The sequence below is a fragment of the Puma concolor genome, chromosome B1, assembly GCF_028749965.1.
Source record: "Puma concolor isolate L17-30 chromosome B1, mPumCon1.1.hap2, whole genome shotgun sequence".
NCBI classification, from domain to species: Eukaryota; Metazoa; Chordata; class Mammalia; order Carnivora; family Felidae; genus Puma; species Puma concolor.
In genome coordinates, this window is record NC_141670.1 from 13,996,712 (window position 1) to 14,016,355 (window position 19,644).

Consider the following 19,644-nt stretch of genomic DNA (forward strand, 5'->3'; position numbering starts at 1 on the left):
CTACAACTGTGTCTCCCTGTGGATATTTAGCCTCCTTGGGGATTAATTCTGAAACTGTATTCTGTGGAACACCAATGAATGTTTAGTTGAGTGTTAGCAGTCAGTATTATTACAGTGATTGTTCTGAATATTTCAAATATATTAAAAATAAAATTTTTCAAATTCTATTACATTTATAAATTTATGATTATAAAGTCGTATAGTCATCTACTTTCTAAATATTTTAAATAAAGAAAATCAGTAAACACATTTACAAAGTTTTCATAAATTTGCAAGCTTATCATACCCACATCAGAAACTCTACCTGAAATTACCTGACACATAACATGTTACGTCATCCATGCCATTTTTTAATGGAATGTCATAAACTCGTCTTAAATTTAGAATAGTCCAGTGTTACTCTGTTTTGTGCATCTAAATCCATTCTGATCATTTCGTAGGCCAGCAAATTTATCGGTGAGACCAGTAGTTACTTTTTACCTTAGTCCAAATGAGTAGCGTCATGTTTCTTGAGAATATAAGGATGTTGCAACGAAGGTTTCGACATGTGCAAATGGCCTGAGGTCAGGCAAGTTTAGCAGATGTCACTGCAGAGCACTTTACCCCTTACCTCCGCGATGGTGAGGAGTGGAACTCGGACAAAGCAGAGCACATAGAGATTCATTCCCCAGAGTTTTCTGGTACCAATATTGTGCTGCAGTGATACCTACACTGCGATTGTGTTAGAAGCTGTTTATTTTCTAACTGTTGCAACACAATCATCTTTGGTATTTCGGAACACGGAGGTGTTAACGTTACGTACGAATCCTGTTGTAAACATGCTCACCATGTGCCGTCCTAGCTAAAAACAAGACTTTTCAACAACTCGCATTCTTTACCCCCAGCGATGCATCTCTTTGGCCTCAACTGGCAGCTGCAGCAGCCCGAAAACGACACATTTGAGAACGGAAAAGTGAATTCGGAGGCAGCACCAACAAACACTGTGTCATTACCTTCTGGCGACAATGGTAAGAGAAAGAGCTACGTGTCGTGTGCATTTCTTTTCATGCCTCTTTCCCATAAATGCATTTGATTCCATGTCGCATCCAGGTATATCTGAGAGAGGGAAACGTTTGAATTTTTTTTTAACGTTTATTTATTTTTGAGACAGAGACAGAGCACGAGTGGGGGAGGGGCAGAGAGAGAGGGAGACACAGAATCCGAAACGGGCTCCAGGCTCCCAGCCGTCCGCACAGAGCCCGACGCGGGGCTCGAACTCACGGACCGCGAGATCGTGACCTGAGCTGAAGTTGGATGCTGAACCGACCGAGCCACCCAGGCGCCCCGAGCGCCCCGAGAGGGAAACGATTTTGAAATATAACGTCATCTTTTAATCAGGGGTTATTAGGCATTCACTTGAAAGATTGGAAGTTCACATTTTTATTATAGGAATAATACGATTTTCTGCCTTCCGATTTGATGGCTGGGCATTTCTGGCTTTCCCTCCTGCAGTTGTGTATTTGGCTTTACTTTTAGTCTGTAGAGAGGCTATAATTCAATATATCGTCTCTTATATTATCTTGGGCATATTAAGCTTTGTTTTCCATTCAACTAGCTTATGGAGTTATGATATAGAATACTATATTAATTTCGTTATAAAAGCTTTCAAATACAAAATACGTTAAAGGATTAGAATTTATTGACCTTTCTCTGCTTGCCCTTGCTGTAAACCTTCAAAAGTTTGCACTTTGGGGGCGCCTGAGTGGCTCAGTCGGTTAAGCGTCCAGCTTCAGCTCAGGTCATGATCTTACTGTTCGTAAGTTCGAGCCCCGCGTCGGGCTCTGTGCTGACAGCTCAGAGCTTGGAGTCTGCTTCGGATTGTGTGGCTCCCTCTCTCTCTGCCCCTCCCCAGCTTGCATTCTGTCTCTCTGTCTTTCTCTCTCTCCAAAAATAAATATACATTAAAAAAAAAAAAGTTTGCCCTTTGGCTAACAGACTTTCAAAGCATTTTGTTCTGAATTAAAAACGGAATTTAAGAGGTTTGAGAATGTTTTATTTCATTTTTCCATATGAACACCCAGGAAAATGTATATATACGTGTGTAGATTTATATTATGTATAATATAAGATTATATACCTGTCTATCCTCTCTATATCTATATTGTATATCCCGGTCTATTATTGTGATATGTGTGTGCGCGTGTATATATGTTTTGACACTTGGAATTCTCTGGCTTTTTGCAAAATGTCATTATACTTCATATCTCAAAGCAACTGGATCAGGATACCTTTTTTTGTCAAATATATCATCTGCCTTTAAGCAATTCCCAAGCTTTTCTTCCCCCTTGTTTCTTCTTATCTCATGTATTTGTATTCAGCTTTGGCATCAATTATGTTCATCCTCACATAGCTAGTTTCTTTGCAAGACCAGAAAGAAGCTATGGTCGATTTATACATAACAAAATATATATTTGTTTATTTTTATGCGTATGCTACTATTTTACGTGTAGCCATTCACCAGGGCTGACGCTTCCGTCGGGGGTTTTTTTGGTCTCTGTGTTCTCATCTTCTGTTTTATTTTAACAACAATACCCTATGACGTTTCTCTTCCTTCTTGGGGAGACTGAGGAATTCTATAAGACGTAGGATTTTCATAGTAATAACAAACACCCTTGGCCCCACACCTGTACGGAGCCTTTTAAAATTTTTTTTTTCAACGTTTATTTATTTTTGGGACAGAGACAGGGGAGGGGCAGAGAGAGAGGGAGACACAGAATCGGAAACAGGCTCCAGGCTCTGAGCCATCGGCCCAGAGCCCGACACGGGGCTCGAACTCACGGACCGCGAGATCGTGACCTGGCTGAAGTCGGACGCTTAACCGACTGCGCCACCCAGGCGCCCCTGTACGGAGCCTTTTAATACAAAGCTCTCCACGTTCCAAGAAGCTGCAAGCTGGTGACTAATATGTCCCCACACCCGAAGTAATTAAAACAGTAGGTGAGGGAAATTGCAATTAAGTAAACAATTATGTAATTTTTCGTATACTGATAACCCACATGTGAACTGATCGAGTAACTGCACGGAAATTAAGAGTGTTTATTTTTAGTCTATGTGGATTGAAATGTAGCCTGTCTCTTAAAGTAGATGGTTTCTGTAAAAAAGGCCCGATGCACTTAACGACCCACACATGTAGAGAACTTTTTTTACAGGCCCAAGAAATTAGACTAAAGAGAAAAAGGCTTATTGTAGACACGTTTTATTTTACTACATCCTGACCTGTTAGTATGCTGAAAATGAAAATAGGCTAATTAAGTTTCACAATACTCGAAAAGCATAATACCAATAAAGTGTGGATTCAGAGATGCTCCTCGAGCCTCGTGCTGGTTCCTGGGATTTGGCCAAGAAATCCCTCCTCTGCGTGCATCAACGTTCCTCGGCTCGCCTAAACCGCTATTCAAAGTTTAGCTTCTTCACCTGTTTACTTTGTAACGTTGGTCAAGGTGCTCAGTGGTTCAGATCTGTGAGAAGATTTTAGGACAACCTTGGAATGAACTGTCTGGGATCCTGTCAGTTCCAGGCATTTGAAAGAATGTCATGTACATACGGCTTCAGAAATTCTGTGGCTGATAAGAGTTTGCAACTATCCTGTATGACCGCAGAGAGAAATCTGCATTATGTCGGAATCCGCATACCCCCCCACACACACACATCTGAAATCTGGTTCCCAAAATAATGCTTATCCTCGTTGTGTGAAACACACCTGGTTTTCTTTGTTTTTTTGTTTTTTGTTTTCGCTCTATTTTATTGTGTTTCCCAGTTATACGAGTGCTGGTTGAAACTCACTTCGATAATTCCACAGTTTGCAAAAGACTGTGGTCCACAGTTTCAAAAAAACACTGTTCTGAAAGTCCCCTCCTCTGAGAGGGACTGCAGTGCCCCAGGTGACCCTAGAATGCACTGGGTTCGGTTTTTATGTGCCTGTGGAACAGCTGTATCTCCATGGAAGTAAAGTCACTTCTTTCAAGCCTTGTGGAGAAGCCCCCTACCTAAGGAACAGTCAGCAGATGTCCCAGGATGAGTTAGGTTCCCTGGAGGAAAGCTGAGTCCCCAGCCGGCCAGCTGCCCTGGGAGTTCATACGAATGTTTCCTTTTGGAAAGAAGGCCAGCTCTTGACTCAGACCTTGTCCAAACTGTGACCTAAACAGTAGTCACCTGTCTTCTTTATTATTTCTTGAATAGTACCCTCTCTACCCCCCCCCAAAAAAAACCTAAATTATAAGGAATTCTTATTTCCATTTTTCCAAGTAAAGCTTCTTGGTATGGAGCTTTTAAATACTTAAAGACACAGGGCTCAGGGGAGCGCGACAGGACTGCATTTGCAAGAAGGGGGAGGTGCTTTAAAATCATGGCTTTTAAGCCTTTGTGATGATCCTCCAGTCTCCATACACCATCGTCCACTATTTCAGTTTTATAAACTATCCAGAGAAATATATCATATCACGTCATCTCTTTAGAAATTCTAGATTACAACCCTTAAGAAATCCTTAGAATTCTGAACAAGGCTCACTGGGCGAATTAACTGTGCTAAACGTAGTGAGACAATTGACTCGTGGTAGCTTCTAAATACAGTACTTTTGTTCATTCAGTCCTCTTTTATTTGTATTTTACAAATATAATTCTAAGGAACAATCGTGGTGCTAAGGTTTCTGTAAACTCCCTGCTTGCTTTTAAGCTCATTTGAACGGGAGTTTCTAAGCGGTATTTAGTATGTAGAAGAAGAATTTCTATCATATGCCATGATCCTTTACTGATTATTCCTGAGACCGTCTTTGAGTCCAGATGAGATGTCAGAAGTGTGGGGTCTCAGGCGAAACCAATAGATGTGGACAATGTGAAGGGAGAGGTAAGAATGAGGTTTTTGAGCCTCCAATACCAGTCTCTTTCCAGAAACTAAAATTATTCCCCTGGACCAAGGAATTCATTTAGTCTGATGTGCTGGAAACAGTCACAGGGGCCTGTCTTCAGATCCCAGCTCCTTCATTTACGTACTTTGGAGCCTTGAGCAAGTTACTTAACCTCTCTGAGCTTGCTTTCCTCGCATGTGAAGAGGAAATAGTCATGGTCATCTCCTGGCTCACTGACTCCCAACAGTCTGTCAGCCTGGCTCCTTTGCCCATGGCCAACTCTTTCCACACTCGTCAACAATTTCTCCGGATCTTCCGACGGTCCTCGGAAGCCCAGCTCTCTCCGCGGATGGACTTTCCAATCAACAACATACAGAAACCTTCAGAGGAAGTTCTCTCAGTTTCCTGGAAGCAAATCTCCATGCCTATGTGTGTCTGGATCTACACTTCTCACTCTTTTTGCCCCATACTTAAGGCTGATCTTTCCGTGAGTATGCTTGATTCCAGTCCGTATCTTCAAAGTAGCCCCCCTATTGCCACCTTCTAGGCAACATTGGAGACTCCGGAGGTTTTAAAAACAAAAAAATCCTTGACTCTACCTCCCACTCCAGCTCCACCTTATTTTTCTCTTCTCCCTTTACAGCCAACCTTCTTTTTTTTTTTTTTTTTAATTTTTTTTAATCTTTATGTATTTTTGAGAGAGAGAGGGACAGAGAAAGCGGGGTGGGGAGCCACGGAGAAGGAGACGCAGGATCCAAAGCAGGCTCCGGGCTCTGAGCTGCCAACACAGAGCCCGACGCGGGGCTCGAACTCATGATCAGTGAGTTCATGACCTGAGCCAAAGTCGGGACGCTCAACCGACTGAGCCCCCCAGGCACCCCTACAGCCAGCCCCTCTCGAGTGTAATCTCTCTGTTCATTTCTTCACCATCCGTGAATTCCTTTCTCATGGATGTTCCTACCACCACTCGTCGAAACCGATGTCTTCCTGAGTTAGCCATTGCAGTATCTGTATCGTCATTGAATCCTCTTCATTCGTTAGCAGATCTGAGTTCTTGGTAGCATTTGATAGTTAATCTATCCCTCCGAATTGAAACGCTCTTTTCTCTTAGCTTCTGTGATACCACATTTACCTTGGCTTTCTTCCTGACTTTTTGGCAATGACTTCTCAGCTTCTTTAGTTGGCTCGCCCGTCTCCGCTGGACCCCTCCACGTTGCTGTTTTTCAGGACTCTGCTCTTTTCAGAGTATAATTCCTCTGGGTTCTCTTATCCCCTCTCCTGGCTTCGGATGCATGCGATGTGCTTTGCGCTATGTTACATTCTGTGTGTTCCCAAATCAATATGTGCGGCGTAGATATTTCTCTCTCTTTGAGATCCAGACACCGACTGTGTAAAATCTCTCCAAGTGCCTTTGGAACTTCTCCACCTGCGTGTCTTCCAAGCACCTCAAACTTCACATGTCTAAAACTGAACCCATTGACTGCTTTGGTCCTCTATCACTGCCTAACAAGCCACACCAGGAGTCCGTGGCTTAAAAGAACAACTGTTGTCATCTCTCCTGATTCTGCAGATGGGGAAATTCCTGTGTTTGTGCTTGGGTCTTTCGTGCAGTTCCTTTCAGATGTCAGCTGGGGCTGTTTGAAAGCTCCACTGAGCCAGAAGTCCAAGGTGGCTGGCAGTTGGTGCTGTGTGTGAGCTGGAGCTCGGCTGTGGCTGTTGACCAGAGCATCTAAACAGGGCGTTCCATGTGGCTTGGACTTCTCAGAGCACAGCAGCTGGTGCTGAAGGGACGTATCCCAGGAGGGAGCGTTCCGAGAAACCAACGCAGACGTTACAAGCCTTCTCACACCCTAAGATATTGGACATCTGCAGATGTCCCTTTCATCACATCCCGTTGGTCCAGAGAGCCAGGATGATCAGCCCAGATTCACAGGAAGGAGAATCAAACTCCCCCCTTTGTGTGAGGAAGTGGCAGGGATTCATTGCGTAAGAGCCTATGGAATGGAAGATGCCGTGGGCGCCATCTTTGGAAAACACAATTGCCGTCATCTCTCTTTCCAAATCTGTCTCTCTTCCAGGGCTTTTTGTGTCAGGAAACGGCATCATAATTCACCTAGTTACCTGGGCCGGGAGCTGAAGAAGCAAGACTGTCTCCTCCTCTTCTGTCACCTCCATATTCAGTCAATCATTAGTCCTGTCCACTCCAACTCCACAGTGTCTCTTGGATACATCATCTCTCACCTAGATTCTAGAGGCCACCTTCAGTCTGAGATGTTACGTCTCCAGTCTTGTCCCACGGTCTTCAGACACAAATTTGAGATAGAAGTACCCTACCTGATCTTCCTCAGTGACTTAGATTCTGGTCGGATGCCTTTAAGTGACTTACAAGGCTTTCCACATTCTGGCTGTTGATCACGCCATACTCTAATATAGAAACAGTACGGGAGGAAGATGGAGTATAGGCTCTTAAGCCTACCCCTTCTGGCCTCACATCCTAGTTCTGATCATTAATGGCTTTGTTACATGGGACAAAGTATGTAGCTTCTTAGGCCTTAAGTTTTCTCATCATTGGAACAGTCTTAAGTATTCAGCAGAAATACTGAAAATGGTGTATCGTACATAAAAATGCTTGAAAAATGTTTGTGCCTATCACCATTACTACTTAATGTAGGCCTTCTTTGCTAGAGTATGAGGCACAGACCACATCTATCTTCCACTGCCCTGTCCCAAGCTCTCAGCACAGTTACAGACTGTAACTGTAAGAGGTGTAAATGTGAAAGGTGCTCACTACGTATTTGTCAAATGAACGTATGAAAATAGCATGACTAAATGATATAAAGTGCCTAAAGGACCCACCACAGCGCCTTGCAAAGTATACACAAACCAAATGCTGGTAGGGCCTCGTGGTTAAGAACTGAAGCTCTGTCGGGGCACCTGGGTGGCTCAGTGGTGGAGCGTCTGGCCCTTGGTTTCGACTCAGGTCATGATCTCAACAGTTCGTGGGTTCGAGCCCCGTGTAAGGCTCTGTGCTGACAGCTCAGAGACTGCTTAGGATTCTCTCTCTCCCTCTCTCTCTGCTCCTCCCCCTCTCACTCATGTGCATGTGCTGTCTCTCAAATATTCAAAAAAAAAAAAAAAAAAAGAATTGAAGCTGTGTCACTTACTGGGTGGCTTTACATAAATTACCTTCCCTAACCTCCTATTTCTGCATGGGGTGGCGCTGAGGTTTAAATCAGAGAACACACGAAGGATGCCAAGCACTGACTGGAACGTGACGAGCGTTTGATACATGTCAATAATTATTAGTTCACTCTTTTTAATGCAGTTCTAGATTTTGCACTTGTAATTTGTAGCTAAATTTTTAAGAAGATGTATCTTTAAATCATCATCCAGAGTATTCTCTAAAGCAATAATAGAAATCCTTATTATTAGTTACTTATTATTAACCAACTCCTCCTGGCTTAATATTTTTAGTTATTTGGGTTTTATGAAAGGAATCTATCTTATCCTTAAGATTCCTTTGAATGCACAGTACTGTGCATTTATTTATTGAGCATGTATTATGTGCCATGCACAGAGCAAAGCTCTGAGAACATAGCAATAGGAAAAAAAAGGCACAGTTGTTCTCAGAGCCTGTGAATTGCTAGGCAAGATAGAAGTCAGGCAGGCAATGACAATGAGTTAGCAAATGCATACTTAGGGGAAAATAGAGGGCCCTATAGTAGGATATTTCAACACGACCTTTATTTAAAAGGAACAATAAGACAAATGCCAAAATTTAGCATAGAATAGTTTAGGATAACGTAAGACAAAGAAAGGCCGTAAATTTTGGCTAATATAACTCTGGAAAATTACTTTTCCAATCAAACAAAAACTAACAAACAACACATTCCTTTTGCACAAATTTCCAGTTATAAAATAAGTAAGTTATGGAGTCTCTCTGCAGCATGGTGATCATGGTTAATAATACTGTAGTGGATATTTGAAAGTTGCGGAGAGAGTAGAGCTTAAAAGTTCTCATCATAAGAAACAAAATTATAACTATGTGAAATGATGGCTGTTAACAAGACTTACTGTGGTGATCACTTCACAGTTGTATACAACAAAAGTCAAATCATTACATTGTACTTCTGAAACAAATACAATGTGTGATGTCAATTATATCTAAACAAAGGAAATTTCCAACTCCTTTTGTTTGAGTACAAATTTAGAAACTGTACGTGTGTGTATGTATATATACATGTACATATAGGATCCATCCTGTTTAAACACTATAATTCAAGTGCTTATTTTTAAATTTCACTTTATTGGTCATCATGCATGAATTTTCTCAACTACTGGACCATTTCAGAGAATTAAAACTTAGAGCAGTTTAAAGATGCCGGTGATCTGAAGCAATGAACTAACAGGGCGGCAGGTGCCTTGAGTTTTACTCAGTATTGTTCATGGTATGTTTGTTGCAACGTGTAATAGTTCCTTCATTAGGTGCTGTATTGATTTCGTTCATTAAACTGTGTTTGCAAGGCAGTTGTGTTTTAATTCGCTTTGCTTGCGAGGTAACACTCTGTGTCCGCAATGGTAAGTTACGGCGTGTGGTTGTTTATAAAAAGAGATGTTCTCTCCGAGATCTCAAAGTCAGGGTCTGAATCCAAGGTTAGGTCACAGAGTTGGAGGGTGGGCTATCGATTGTCTGTAAGTGCCTAACCTTGCTTCCTGACATCTTAATTATTAGTGCTTCTGTGGGACTCCAGATGATATTATCACTTACCCTCCTCAACAATTGACTTAGACTTTTACAGTTGGATTTCTTTTCTGCCTTTCCATTTTAATAATTAAAGGCTCGTTTATTCCCATCATATGCAGGCAGCAGATTCATGATATGTATGGCAAAATATTTAGTCTTGCGCATCTTTGGGTGGTTTTTCTGATGTCACAAAATAATGTTGAGATACCAAGCCTCCTAACTACCAGTATGATTTCAATATTCCATTTGATCCTTGTAACCTCTAGGGTTGGTACCCTATTACTTATACAGTATCTGAGACCTCAAGGCATTGCTAATGCGTTATCTGAAAAAATGCCATCTACCGATGTGTTTGCCTCGAAACCGTGGCTCACCCAAGAGGGCGAGGAGTAACAATGGCTTTGGGGACGTGGCCTCTTTCTGTTTTCACACTCTGACAACCATATTTTAAGACGTGGACTGTTGGGACACATAGTTACTGATGAAAGGGAAAATCACAGTTAGTAGGTAAAAAGACTCCTAGTGGCTCCCACATTCAGGCCCAACAGGATACGTTGGGGAAAAAAAACCTTCAAGATGATACCCTATTGTGTTTGAAGACACGGTACACCTCCCTCTTACTGTGAAGGCTTTAATTGGTTTGATTCCTAACCTACAAGCTTTGAGTTTAGAATAACTCCAGGGCACTCTGTGGCCCTGTCTATTTTTTCCTCCATTCTTCCTCCTTTATTCTCTTAGTAAAACCTACAAACAACCTTACTGATTCCTATGATCATTCCCAGGTTCAGGCTCCGGGGGCTTAAGGATGGAGTGATCTCAGTAAGGGAGGAGAGAGCACGCCGGAACTGGCCCTCCTTTTATTTCCTCTGAAGCCAAAATTTTCTGGAATTCAGGACATGATGAAAGACATCTGTGTCCAGGCTTTTATCTGAGAGGAATGATGAGCTTCAGAGGAAAAGGTTGTTCAAGTATTTACAAGTTTATCAAGCCGTGTCAATGGCTCGCTGACTCCCAGGTGTGTTTCCGATCAATAAAGAGCATTTGGAAACGCTAACAGGAATGACCACACTTGACTTGGCCAAATTAGAGACCGGCCGGGACTTGAAAGCGGTAGTGCAGAATTTAAACAGACAAAGCCCCTTCACAAAACTATGGTCCCCTGACATTCAAACTAGAGGCTTTAGCAGGAATGTCATACGAAGCTGCCAGTTCAGGAGATTTAAGCAGAAGAAAGTCAGCGATGTCCTTGTATCTCTACATCACTGGTGATAATGAGAGGTCAGGTCTCCATCGACCTTTTAGAAAAGACACATTCGAAGACTTTAATTCAAAATAAATTCATTCTACATGGTGTCATAATTGGAAGCAAACAGAAGCGGATGGCCACTTTAGGCTGAGATTCATATTTCATAGGAAAAGCTAAAATAGATGCGTGACCTTCAAACTGTTTCGTTCTTGTGCCTTAAAACAAATTATAGGGGCGCCTGGGTGGCGCAGTCGGTTAAGCGTCTGACTTCAGCCAGGTCACGATCTCGCGATCCGTGAGTTCGAGCCCCGCGTCGGGCTCTGGGCTGATGGCTCGGAGCCTGGAGCCTGTTTCCGATTCTGTGTCTCCCTCTCTCTCTGCCCCTCCCCCGTTCATGCTCTGTCTCTCTCTGTCCCAAAAATAAATAAACGTGGAAAAAAAAATTTAAAAAAAAACAAATTATAAATACAAATTTTAATTAAATCTTATTTCCTACCACCATCATGTTCATACATGTTTTTAAAAAGTCTGTTTTCTTTTATACCAAATTACATTTGTAATTATTAGCTGTACACATTTGACTGAAATCAACCTAATTATTATAAAAATGCTAAACATTTTTATAATTATTAAATATAAAACGAAAATGTATCAAAAATACCTCTCTGAATGAGATGACTGGGGACTTTTCCAAATAATTCATGTACTCATGGATGGATATTAATGTTTATTTGTTTTTGAGACAGAGAGAGAGAGAGAGAGAGAGAGAGACAGAGTGTGAGTGGGGGAAGGGCAGAGAGAGAGGGAGACCCAGAATCCGAAGCAGGCTCCAGGCTCCGAGCTGTCAGCACAGAGCCCGACGCGGGGCTCAAACTCACGAACCGAGAGATCATGACCTGAGCTGAAGTCGGACACTTAACCGACTGAGCCACCCAGGTGCCCCCATGGATGGATATTAATTATTACAAAGCCAGGCAAGATTCAGGATCAATTTTATTCCTGTTTTTCTTTTTTTATGAATATAAACATAGAAATCTTAACCACAAAATAAGCAGATGGGAAGGAAAGGATTTTTTTAGAGTGATTTCAACTATTTGAAATCCTTATTATTCGTATGTCAAGAATTTGTGACCTACTCCTTTTTTTATGTTTTTATTTATTTCTTTTGAGAGAGAACTGGGGAGGGGCAGAAAGAGGGAGAGGGAGAGAGAGAGAAAGAGAGAGAGAGAGAATCCCAAGCAGGCTCCACACTGTCAGAGCAGAGCAGAGCATCTGGGCTCACTCCCAGGAACCATGAGATCATGACCTTAGCCTAAATCAAGAGTCGGACGCTCAACTGACTGAGCCACCCAGGTGCCCCTGTGATCTATTTCTAAAAGGTGTGTTTAGCGGTCTACAAGCTGTTGGTTCCATCACATTTCGTCTTCAGTTTCATTGGAAGCACGGAACTGAGAGCCACCTGCTTTCACACATATTTGTTACCAAGTTTTCCGAACCACCCATTTGTCAGCCTCTGTGCAGTATACCCCCCAAAAAGAAAGCAAAACACTACTAATCACACCCTAAGTTACTCTTTTACTCTGTGGCTTTGTTTAATCTGGTATGTGCAGAATGGGGTGGAAGATGGACCTTGTGTTCATCTTAGTTCACCTTTGTTATTGCGATATTTTTTAATGCTTTTGTTGTATCATATGCTTTAAATGTCTCTAACTAGCTCATTTAACTTACGGGAAATGCTGTATAATTTACTGGCAGAGATACTACTCATTAAAATCAAACTCTGTCAGAAAAAGTCTGACTTATTGTTTCAGTTCAAATAAATTAATATCCACGTTGTCACAGTCTCACAATTCTGAACTGCTACTTGAGGGAGATAGTAGAGAGACAGATAAAGCACAAATCCTTGTCGTGAGTTTGGCGATTGGACTGAAAAAGGCATCGCTGCCTTTATTATTTCTTACCTCACGGATGTTCTCTTGGCAGTCAAAAAACTCTGCTGGCAATGAAGAGCATCCTTTGCCAATGGTTGGGATGAATGACAATGTCATTGCACGAAAAGGTTCTCCCTCCTTCTTGATCTATCAGATTTCAAAACCTACCAACAGCCTTAAATATTCCAATTCTTAATGCCACAACTTTGTCCTTTATAGAAATATGTGCAAGACAAGGAAAGACACTAAAGCCCTACCTTGGGTTTATGGTGTCTCGAATAAAGGAGGCTTCATCAACAAGAATGCTTTAAATTTTGCCTTTGTTTGGCACACTGGAAGCTTTATGCTCAAGACAGTGCGTCATAGTAAGATACAGAGTATGTGAAAGGTCCCTTCTGTTGTAAAGCGAGTCTACATCCGGGAATTGTTGAGGTTCTAGAAGTGAATTCCCTTAAAACAGACTATTCCTTTCCTCACTGAAAAGTCTTCATGAAAAAAAGAAAAGGAGGAGGGAGGGAGGGAGGGAGGGAGGAAGGGAGGAACGAAGACAGGGAGGGAGGGAGGGAGGGAGGCAGGAAGGTCTTCATGTAATCTTCCTACCTAGGGATATGACTACTCTTACTTGAAGACTCCTGGACCAAATGACCTCCATGGGCACTTGAACTCTGAGATGCTATGATGTTATGATTACTCGGGCTTTTTCATTACAGGGAGACAAGAAAACGATGATCTCAAGTACTACTGTCCTCCTCCCTTCAAGCCTATTCAATGAACCTTGGTTTTTTGTTTTACAAATGAAAGAACCTTCTTTCTGAAAAAGAGCCACCTGTTAAATTGGGTGGGACTGATAAGTAATCACAACACTTACTGACACAACAGTACCCACACCTAACATTTCTATAAGAAAAATCCTAACCCCTCGAAATCAGCAAAACCTAAAACCCCAGAAGTCATCACTTGATTACTGTTTCCAAAGCTAATGCTTTTGGGCCAAGATGATGGTTTGGAAAACAATTCTGATTCATACCATTTTAAGTTACCAGTATTGAAAGCACAGGTATGTTATTAAAGTGACCAAAAAAACATTTATAGCAGCAATTCATAGGATCAACACCACTGAGTAGATTCAATCACATAAACCTCAGAGAATAACAATAGAACTTGTTAATAACAGTAAATTATAACAATAGCCTTAGTGATGTATGAATTTGATGAATGTGTCCACATATGAGCTATTTCCATAAATATGACATGTGTGCAAACCAGTCTTCACGGGAAGAAGGGAATACTACTTTTCTCAGTATTTAAAAATAGTTTCACGGGGCACCTGGGTGGCGCAGTCGGTTAAGCGTCCGACTTCAGCCAGGTCACGATCTCGCGGTCCGTGAGTTCGAGCCCCGCGTCGGGCTCTGGGCTGATGGCTCAGAGCCTGGAGCCTGTTTCCGATTCTGTGTCTCCCTCTCTCTCTGCCCCTCGCCCGTTCATGCTCTGTCTCTCTCTGTCCCAAAAATAAATAAACGTTGAAAAAAAAAAATTAAAAAAAATAAAAATAAAAATAGTTTCACGTGTAAGTCAACCAAAAGACAAAAAACCTAGTGGGAATTTAGTATAAATTATAACACGATGAATATCACATTAGAGTATCTATGTCAGTTTTTATGGAGCGCCTGGATGGTTCAGTTGGTTGAGTGTCTGACTTTGGCTCAGGTCATGATCTCATGGTTCGTGAGTTCGAGCCCTGCATCAGGGGTTGACAGCTCAGAGCCTGCAGCCTGCTTCAGATTCTGTGTCTCCCTCTCTCTCTGCCTCTCTTTCTCTCTCTCAAAAATAAATAAACATTAAAAAAAGATTCTTAAGGGTATCTATGGCAGTTTTTATGTAATAAGAACTGGTCATTTCTTCCCAATAAAAATAAGTATTCAAAAAAGCCTATAACTTTATATCCTAAAATTGAAAGCTAAGCAGATTCTCTAGCGTGGTTCAGTGGGTTACCACACCTGATTTTATATGAAATAGATCCAAAACTTCATAATTTAAAATAATATTTTTTAATAAAACAAAGATTTCACTGCTGACTATGTAAAACACATAGTTTTGGAATTCTGCACTCCTCAGTGTGAGTCTTTATCACTCACTTTGGGCAGGTAATTCACTTCTTTGAGACTTAGTTTCTTCATCTCAAAATAATACTGACTTCAGGGAGTAGTGGGTTTTTTTTGTTTTTTTGTTTTGTTTTGTTTTTTTAGTTCCAAACAGATAGTATAGGTGAAACTGCCTGACAGATCATGGGCCCTCAGTAAAAATTCCATTTCTCTCTCCGCCCTCCTTCATCTTTTCATTAAAAGCTAATTTATGACATAGGGGCACCTGGGTGGCTCAGTCGGATAAGCGTCCAGCTTTGGCTCAGGTCACGATCTCACGATTTATAGGTTCGAGCCCCATGTAGAGCTGACGGCTCAGAGCCTGAAGCCTGCTTAGGATTCTCTGTCTCTTTCTCTTTCCCCCTCCTCCACTCACACTCTGTCTCTCAAAAATAAATAAACATTAAAATTTTTTAAAAAGCTAATTTGTCACATATGTAGGTGTTTCCAGTATTGAAAAATTTCTATGAATAAATAGGTCTTGGTTAAAGGAAGCAAACATAATCTTGGATTATAGTAGGATTACCATAGTGGTAGGATTCTATTCTTTTGTCTTTGTGTTTAGCTATATGTTCTAATTTTGCTAAAGATGAATACATATTACTATCATAAAATAAATATTTAGTATTTCAGTGAATGATGTGGTTTATACTCTGAGTCGATACATAAGAAATTAGCGAGGATTACTATAACCCAATTTTTGGGTTTTATTCCCTATAGCGTATTATATTACTAAATTAAAGAAAAACAGATCTGGTAGCTGAAATGTTAACAACTGCCATGGTTATGGGCATCGGGGGGAAAAAGAGAAGTGGGATTGTAAGTAATGACTTGTTAAGCTGTTCGTACAGCCCTCTCCTGAGTCACGCCTAGGTTACCGCAGCTGTATCCTAACGTGTCTCCCAAGTCCAGGCTTCCCACTGTGGTCCCACTACAGTAGTCACTCCCCACCCTTACCTACAGAATATGTGTTCCAGGACCCCCAGTGGATGCCCGACACCACAGATAGTATGGAACCTTCTTTATACTGTATTTTTTCCTATATGTACATATCTCTGATGAAGTTAAATTTATAAATTAGGCCCAGTAAGAGATTAACAAGAATAACTAACTATAAAATAGAACAATAACTACTACAATATATTGCAGTAAAAGTTATGTGAATGTGGTCTCTGTCTCAAAATACCTTATTGCCCTGTACCCACCCTTCTCTTTGTGATAACGTGGGGTGATAACAGGCCTACGTGATGGGATGAATGGGGTGAGTGACGTAGGCATTGTGTGACATAGCGTTAGGCTATTTACCTTCTGAAGATAGGTCGGGAGGACGATCATCTGCCTTCAGACCGCACTTGATGACCGCAGGTACCTGAAACAGTGGAAGGTGAAACCAGGGATAAAGGGGACTACTGTATGCACTTTCACGTCCTTGAACATGACTTCGCGTCAGCTTTAGCCCAATCAGAACCTTTTAGCCAGTGGTCTTCCTTTAGCTATAGGTGTCCTTTGCAAATGATGGTACATGTGTCATTGAGTAGGATGTGATCAGCCAACTAGAAGATAGTCACAGCATTTACTAGTAATCTACTCAAACTTGACATTTATCTCTAAGTGTGAATTTATTGTGAATTTCTCTAGACCCCGATGGGCATAACTTGGATATCTGTCATACTCATCTGTGATCACAAAACACATTCCTTAGTAATCTAGAATTCTGTTTCTCCTTATTATAAACACACACACACACACACACACACACATGCATACGTATACACATACATACAACATAGGAAAAATAAGTGCTTTTATGGCATGGAAATACAAATTAGCCATATTAAGGCTACTTCAAGTATCTATTTTTTTAGAGTTTTTATGTAAATTTCCAGTTAGTTAACCAGGAAACAGATGCTGGCGAGGTTGTGGAGAAATGGAATCCTCTTGCACTGCTGGTGGGAATGCAAACTGGTGCAGCCACTCTCGAAAACAGTGTGGAGGTTCCTAAAAAAATGAAAAATAGAACTACCCTACGACCCAACAATAGCACTGCTAGGAATTGACCCAAGGGATACAGGAGTGCTGATGCATAGGGGCACTTGTACCCCAACGTTTATAGCAGCACTTTCAACAATAGCCAAATTATGGAAAGAGCCTAAATGTCCATCAACTGATGAGTGGATAAAGAAGATGTGGTTTATATATCCAACGGAATACTACTTGGCAATGAGAGAGAATGAAATCCTGCCATTTGCAACAATGTGGATGGAACTGGAGGGTATTATGCTAAGTGAAATAAGTCAGTCAGAGAGAGACGGATATCGTATGTTTTCCCTCATATGAGGAACTTGAGAAACTTAACAGAAGGCCATAAGGGAAGGGAAGGGGAAAAAAATAGTTACAAACAGAGAGGGAGGGAGCATAAGAGACTCTTACATACAGAGAACAAACTGAAGTTTCATGGCGGGAGGGGAAAATGGGTGATGGGCATTGAGGAGGGCACTTGTTGGGATGAGCACTGGGTGTTCTATGTAAGCGATGAATCACGGGAATCTACCCCCAAAATCAAGAGCACATTGTAGGCACTGTATGTTAGCCAACTTGACAATAAGTTATATATTAAAAATAATAATAATTTAAAAAATAAATTCTAGGGGCGCCTGGGTGGCTCAGTCGGTTGAGCGTCCGACTTCAGCTCAGGTCACGATCTCGCGCTCCGTGAGTTCGAGCCCCGCGTCGGGCTCTGGGCTGATGGCTCGGAGCCTGGAGGCTGCTTCCGATTCTGTGTCTCCCTCTCTCTCCGCCCCTCCCCCGTTCATGCTCTGTCTCTCTCTGTCTCAAAAAAAATAAATAAATGTAAAAAAAAAATTTTTTTTTAAATAAAAAATAAATTCTAGTTAGTTAACATACAGTGTTAAATTAGTTTCAGGTGTACACGATAGTGATTTGACACTTTTGTACAATACCCAATATTTATCACAAGTGATGGGGATTAACCCCATCACCTACTTCGCCCATCCCCCTACCCCCCTCCCTTCTAGTAACCATCAGTGTGTTCTCTATAGTTAGGAATCTGTTTCTTGGTTTTCCTCTCCCTCTCTTTTTTACCCTTTGCTCATCTGTTTTGTTGCTTAAATTCCACATACAAGTGAAATCACACAGTATTTGTCTTCCTCTGACTGACTTATTCTGCTTAGCATTATACTCTCTAGCTCCATCCACTTTGTTGCAAATGGCAAGGTTTCATTCTTTTTACGGCTGAGTAATATTCCATTGTTATAGATATAGATATAGATATAGATATAGATATAGATATAGATATAGATATAGATATATAGATACACACACACACACATACAGTATCTTCTTTACCCCTGCACCAATCGGTAGATACTTGGACCGCTTCCGTATCTTGACTATTATAAATAATGCTGTGAACGTAGGGGTGCATGTATCCCTTTGAATTGCTGTTTTTATATTCCTTGGGTAAATGCACTGTTTTGTGTTCTTTGGGTAGTGTGATTGATGGATCGTAGGGTGGTTCTATTTTTAACTTCGTGAGGAACCTCCATACGGTTTTCCAAAGTGGCTGCACCAGTTTGCATTCCCACCAACAGTGCAAGAGGGTTTCTTTGCCTCCACATCCTCACTAACATCTGTTGTTTCTCGTGTTGTTGATTTTAGCCATTCTGACAGGTGTAAGGTGGTATTTCATCATAGTTTTGATTTGCATTTCCCTGATGGTGAGCAACGTTGAGCATCTTTTCATGTGTCTGTTGGCCATCTGGATGTCTTCTTGGAGAACTGTCTGTTCATTTTAGGGACCAGACTCTTTAAGCTGGCATTCAGGGCCTTCCAGAAACTGATCTCATCCTCCCTTTCTAGCCCTACCTTCCATTACTCTTGTGACAAACCCGTTACTGTCTTTCATTCATTCGATGCACACTGAGAGCCAAATGCTTCATATACATGAGCTCTGTGATTGCATTACTACCATTCCCGTTTTACAGATGAAGTTTAGAACTAGAGATTTAATCTCTTCTTGACGATCACAGAACCAGTTACTGACAGATTCAGGATTCAAACCCAGTTCAACTGAATCCAAAGCCAGTCTTCTTAACTCCTTTCCTAGCCACACGGATCTCTCTGCTCACCATCACTATGACATATGTCCAGTTTCACTTTCATGTTTTTAATTGTAATGTTGACTCCAACTCAAAAACCTTATCCTCCCTGTCCTTCAGAGTTTACCTCAGAACTTTGAACCCTTCTGTGAAATCTTTCAACCACCAGCCTACGATTGATATCACCTTCCTCTGATCCTTAACCATATGTGGCTTTAGATTGTCATTTAATTCACCAGGTTGAAGGGGTTGTCCTCCCAAACACGTAATTAGTTGCTTGATGGCAGAAGCCATGGAAGCCCGAGTTAGATAAGTAAGTAATGTCTACAATTCTACTCTTTGGTTGATATTTGTTTCTATTCCCTACAATTCTATGTCCCTTAGTAAATGCTCAAAAATGGTCTCAGTGTTAAACTGATAACTTCTCATAGAGAGAAGACTCACTCCTCCTGTCATTAGAGTAAGATAGCTCACAACACTGTAATTTGAAATTAAACCCTCTAAATTCTGAATGGCCAACTTCTCTGGAGGCTACTGTGTAATAGATATTATGTAATACCTGAATTCATATTCAGAATAAT

At 41.3% G+C, this 19,644-nt stretch overlaps 1 protein-coding gene across 20 annotated transcripts in view; it reads left to right on the plus strand.

Annotated features, from left to right (window-relative positions):
- Nucleotides 1–19,644, plus strand: part of TENM3 (teneurin transmembrane protein 3) — a 1,294,211-nt gene that overhangs the window by 1,151,407 nt on the left and 123,160 nt on the right. For all 20 annotated transcript variants that reach the window (XM_086703136.1, XM_086703140.1, XM_086703142.1 and 17 more), the window contains one exon: nucleotides 885–1,007. In XM_086703136.1, coding sequence (XP_086559262.1) covers nucleotides 885–1,007 — 123 coding nt within the window. The remainder of the gene's footprint in view (nucleotides 1–884; nucleotides 1,008–19,644) is intronic.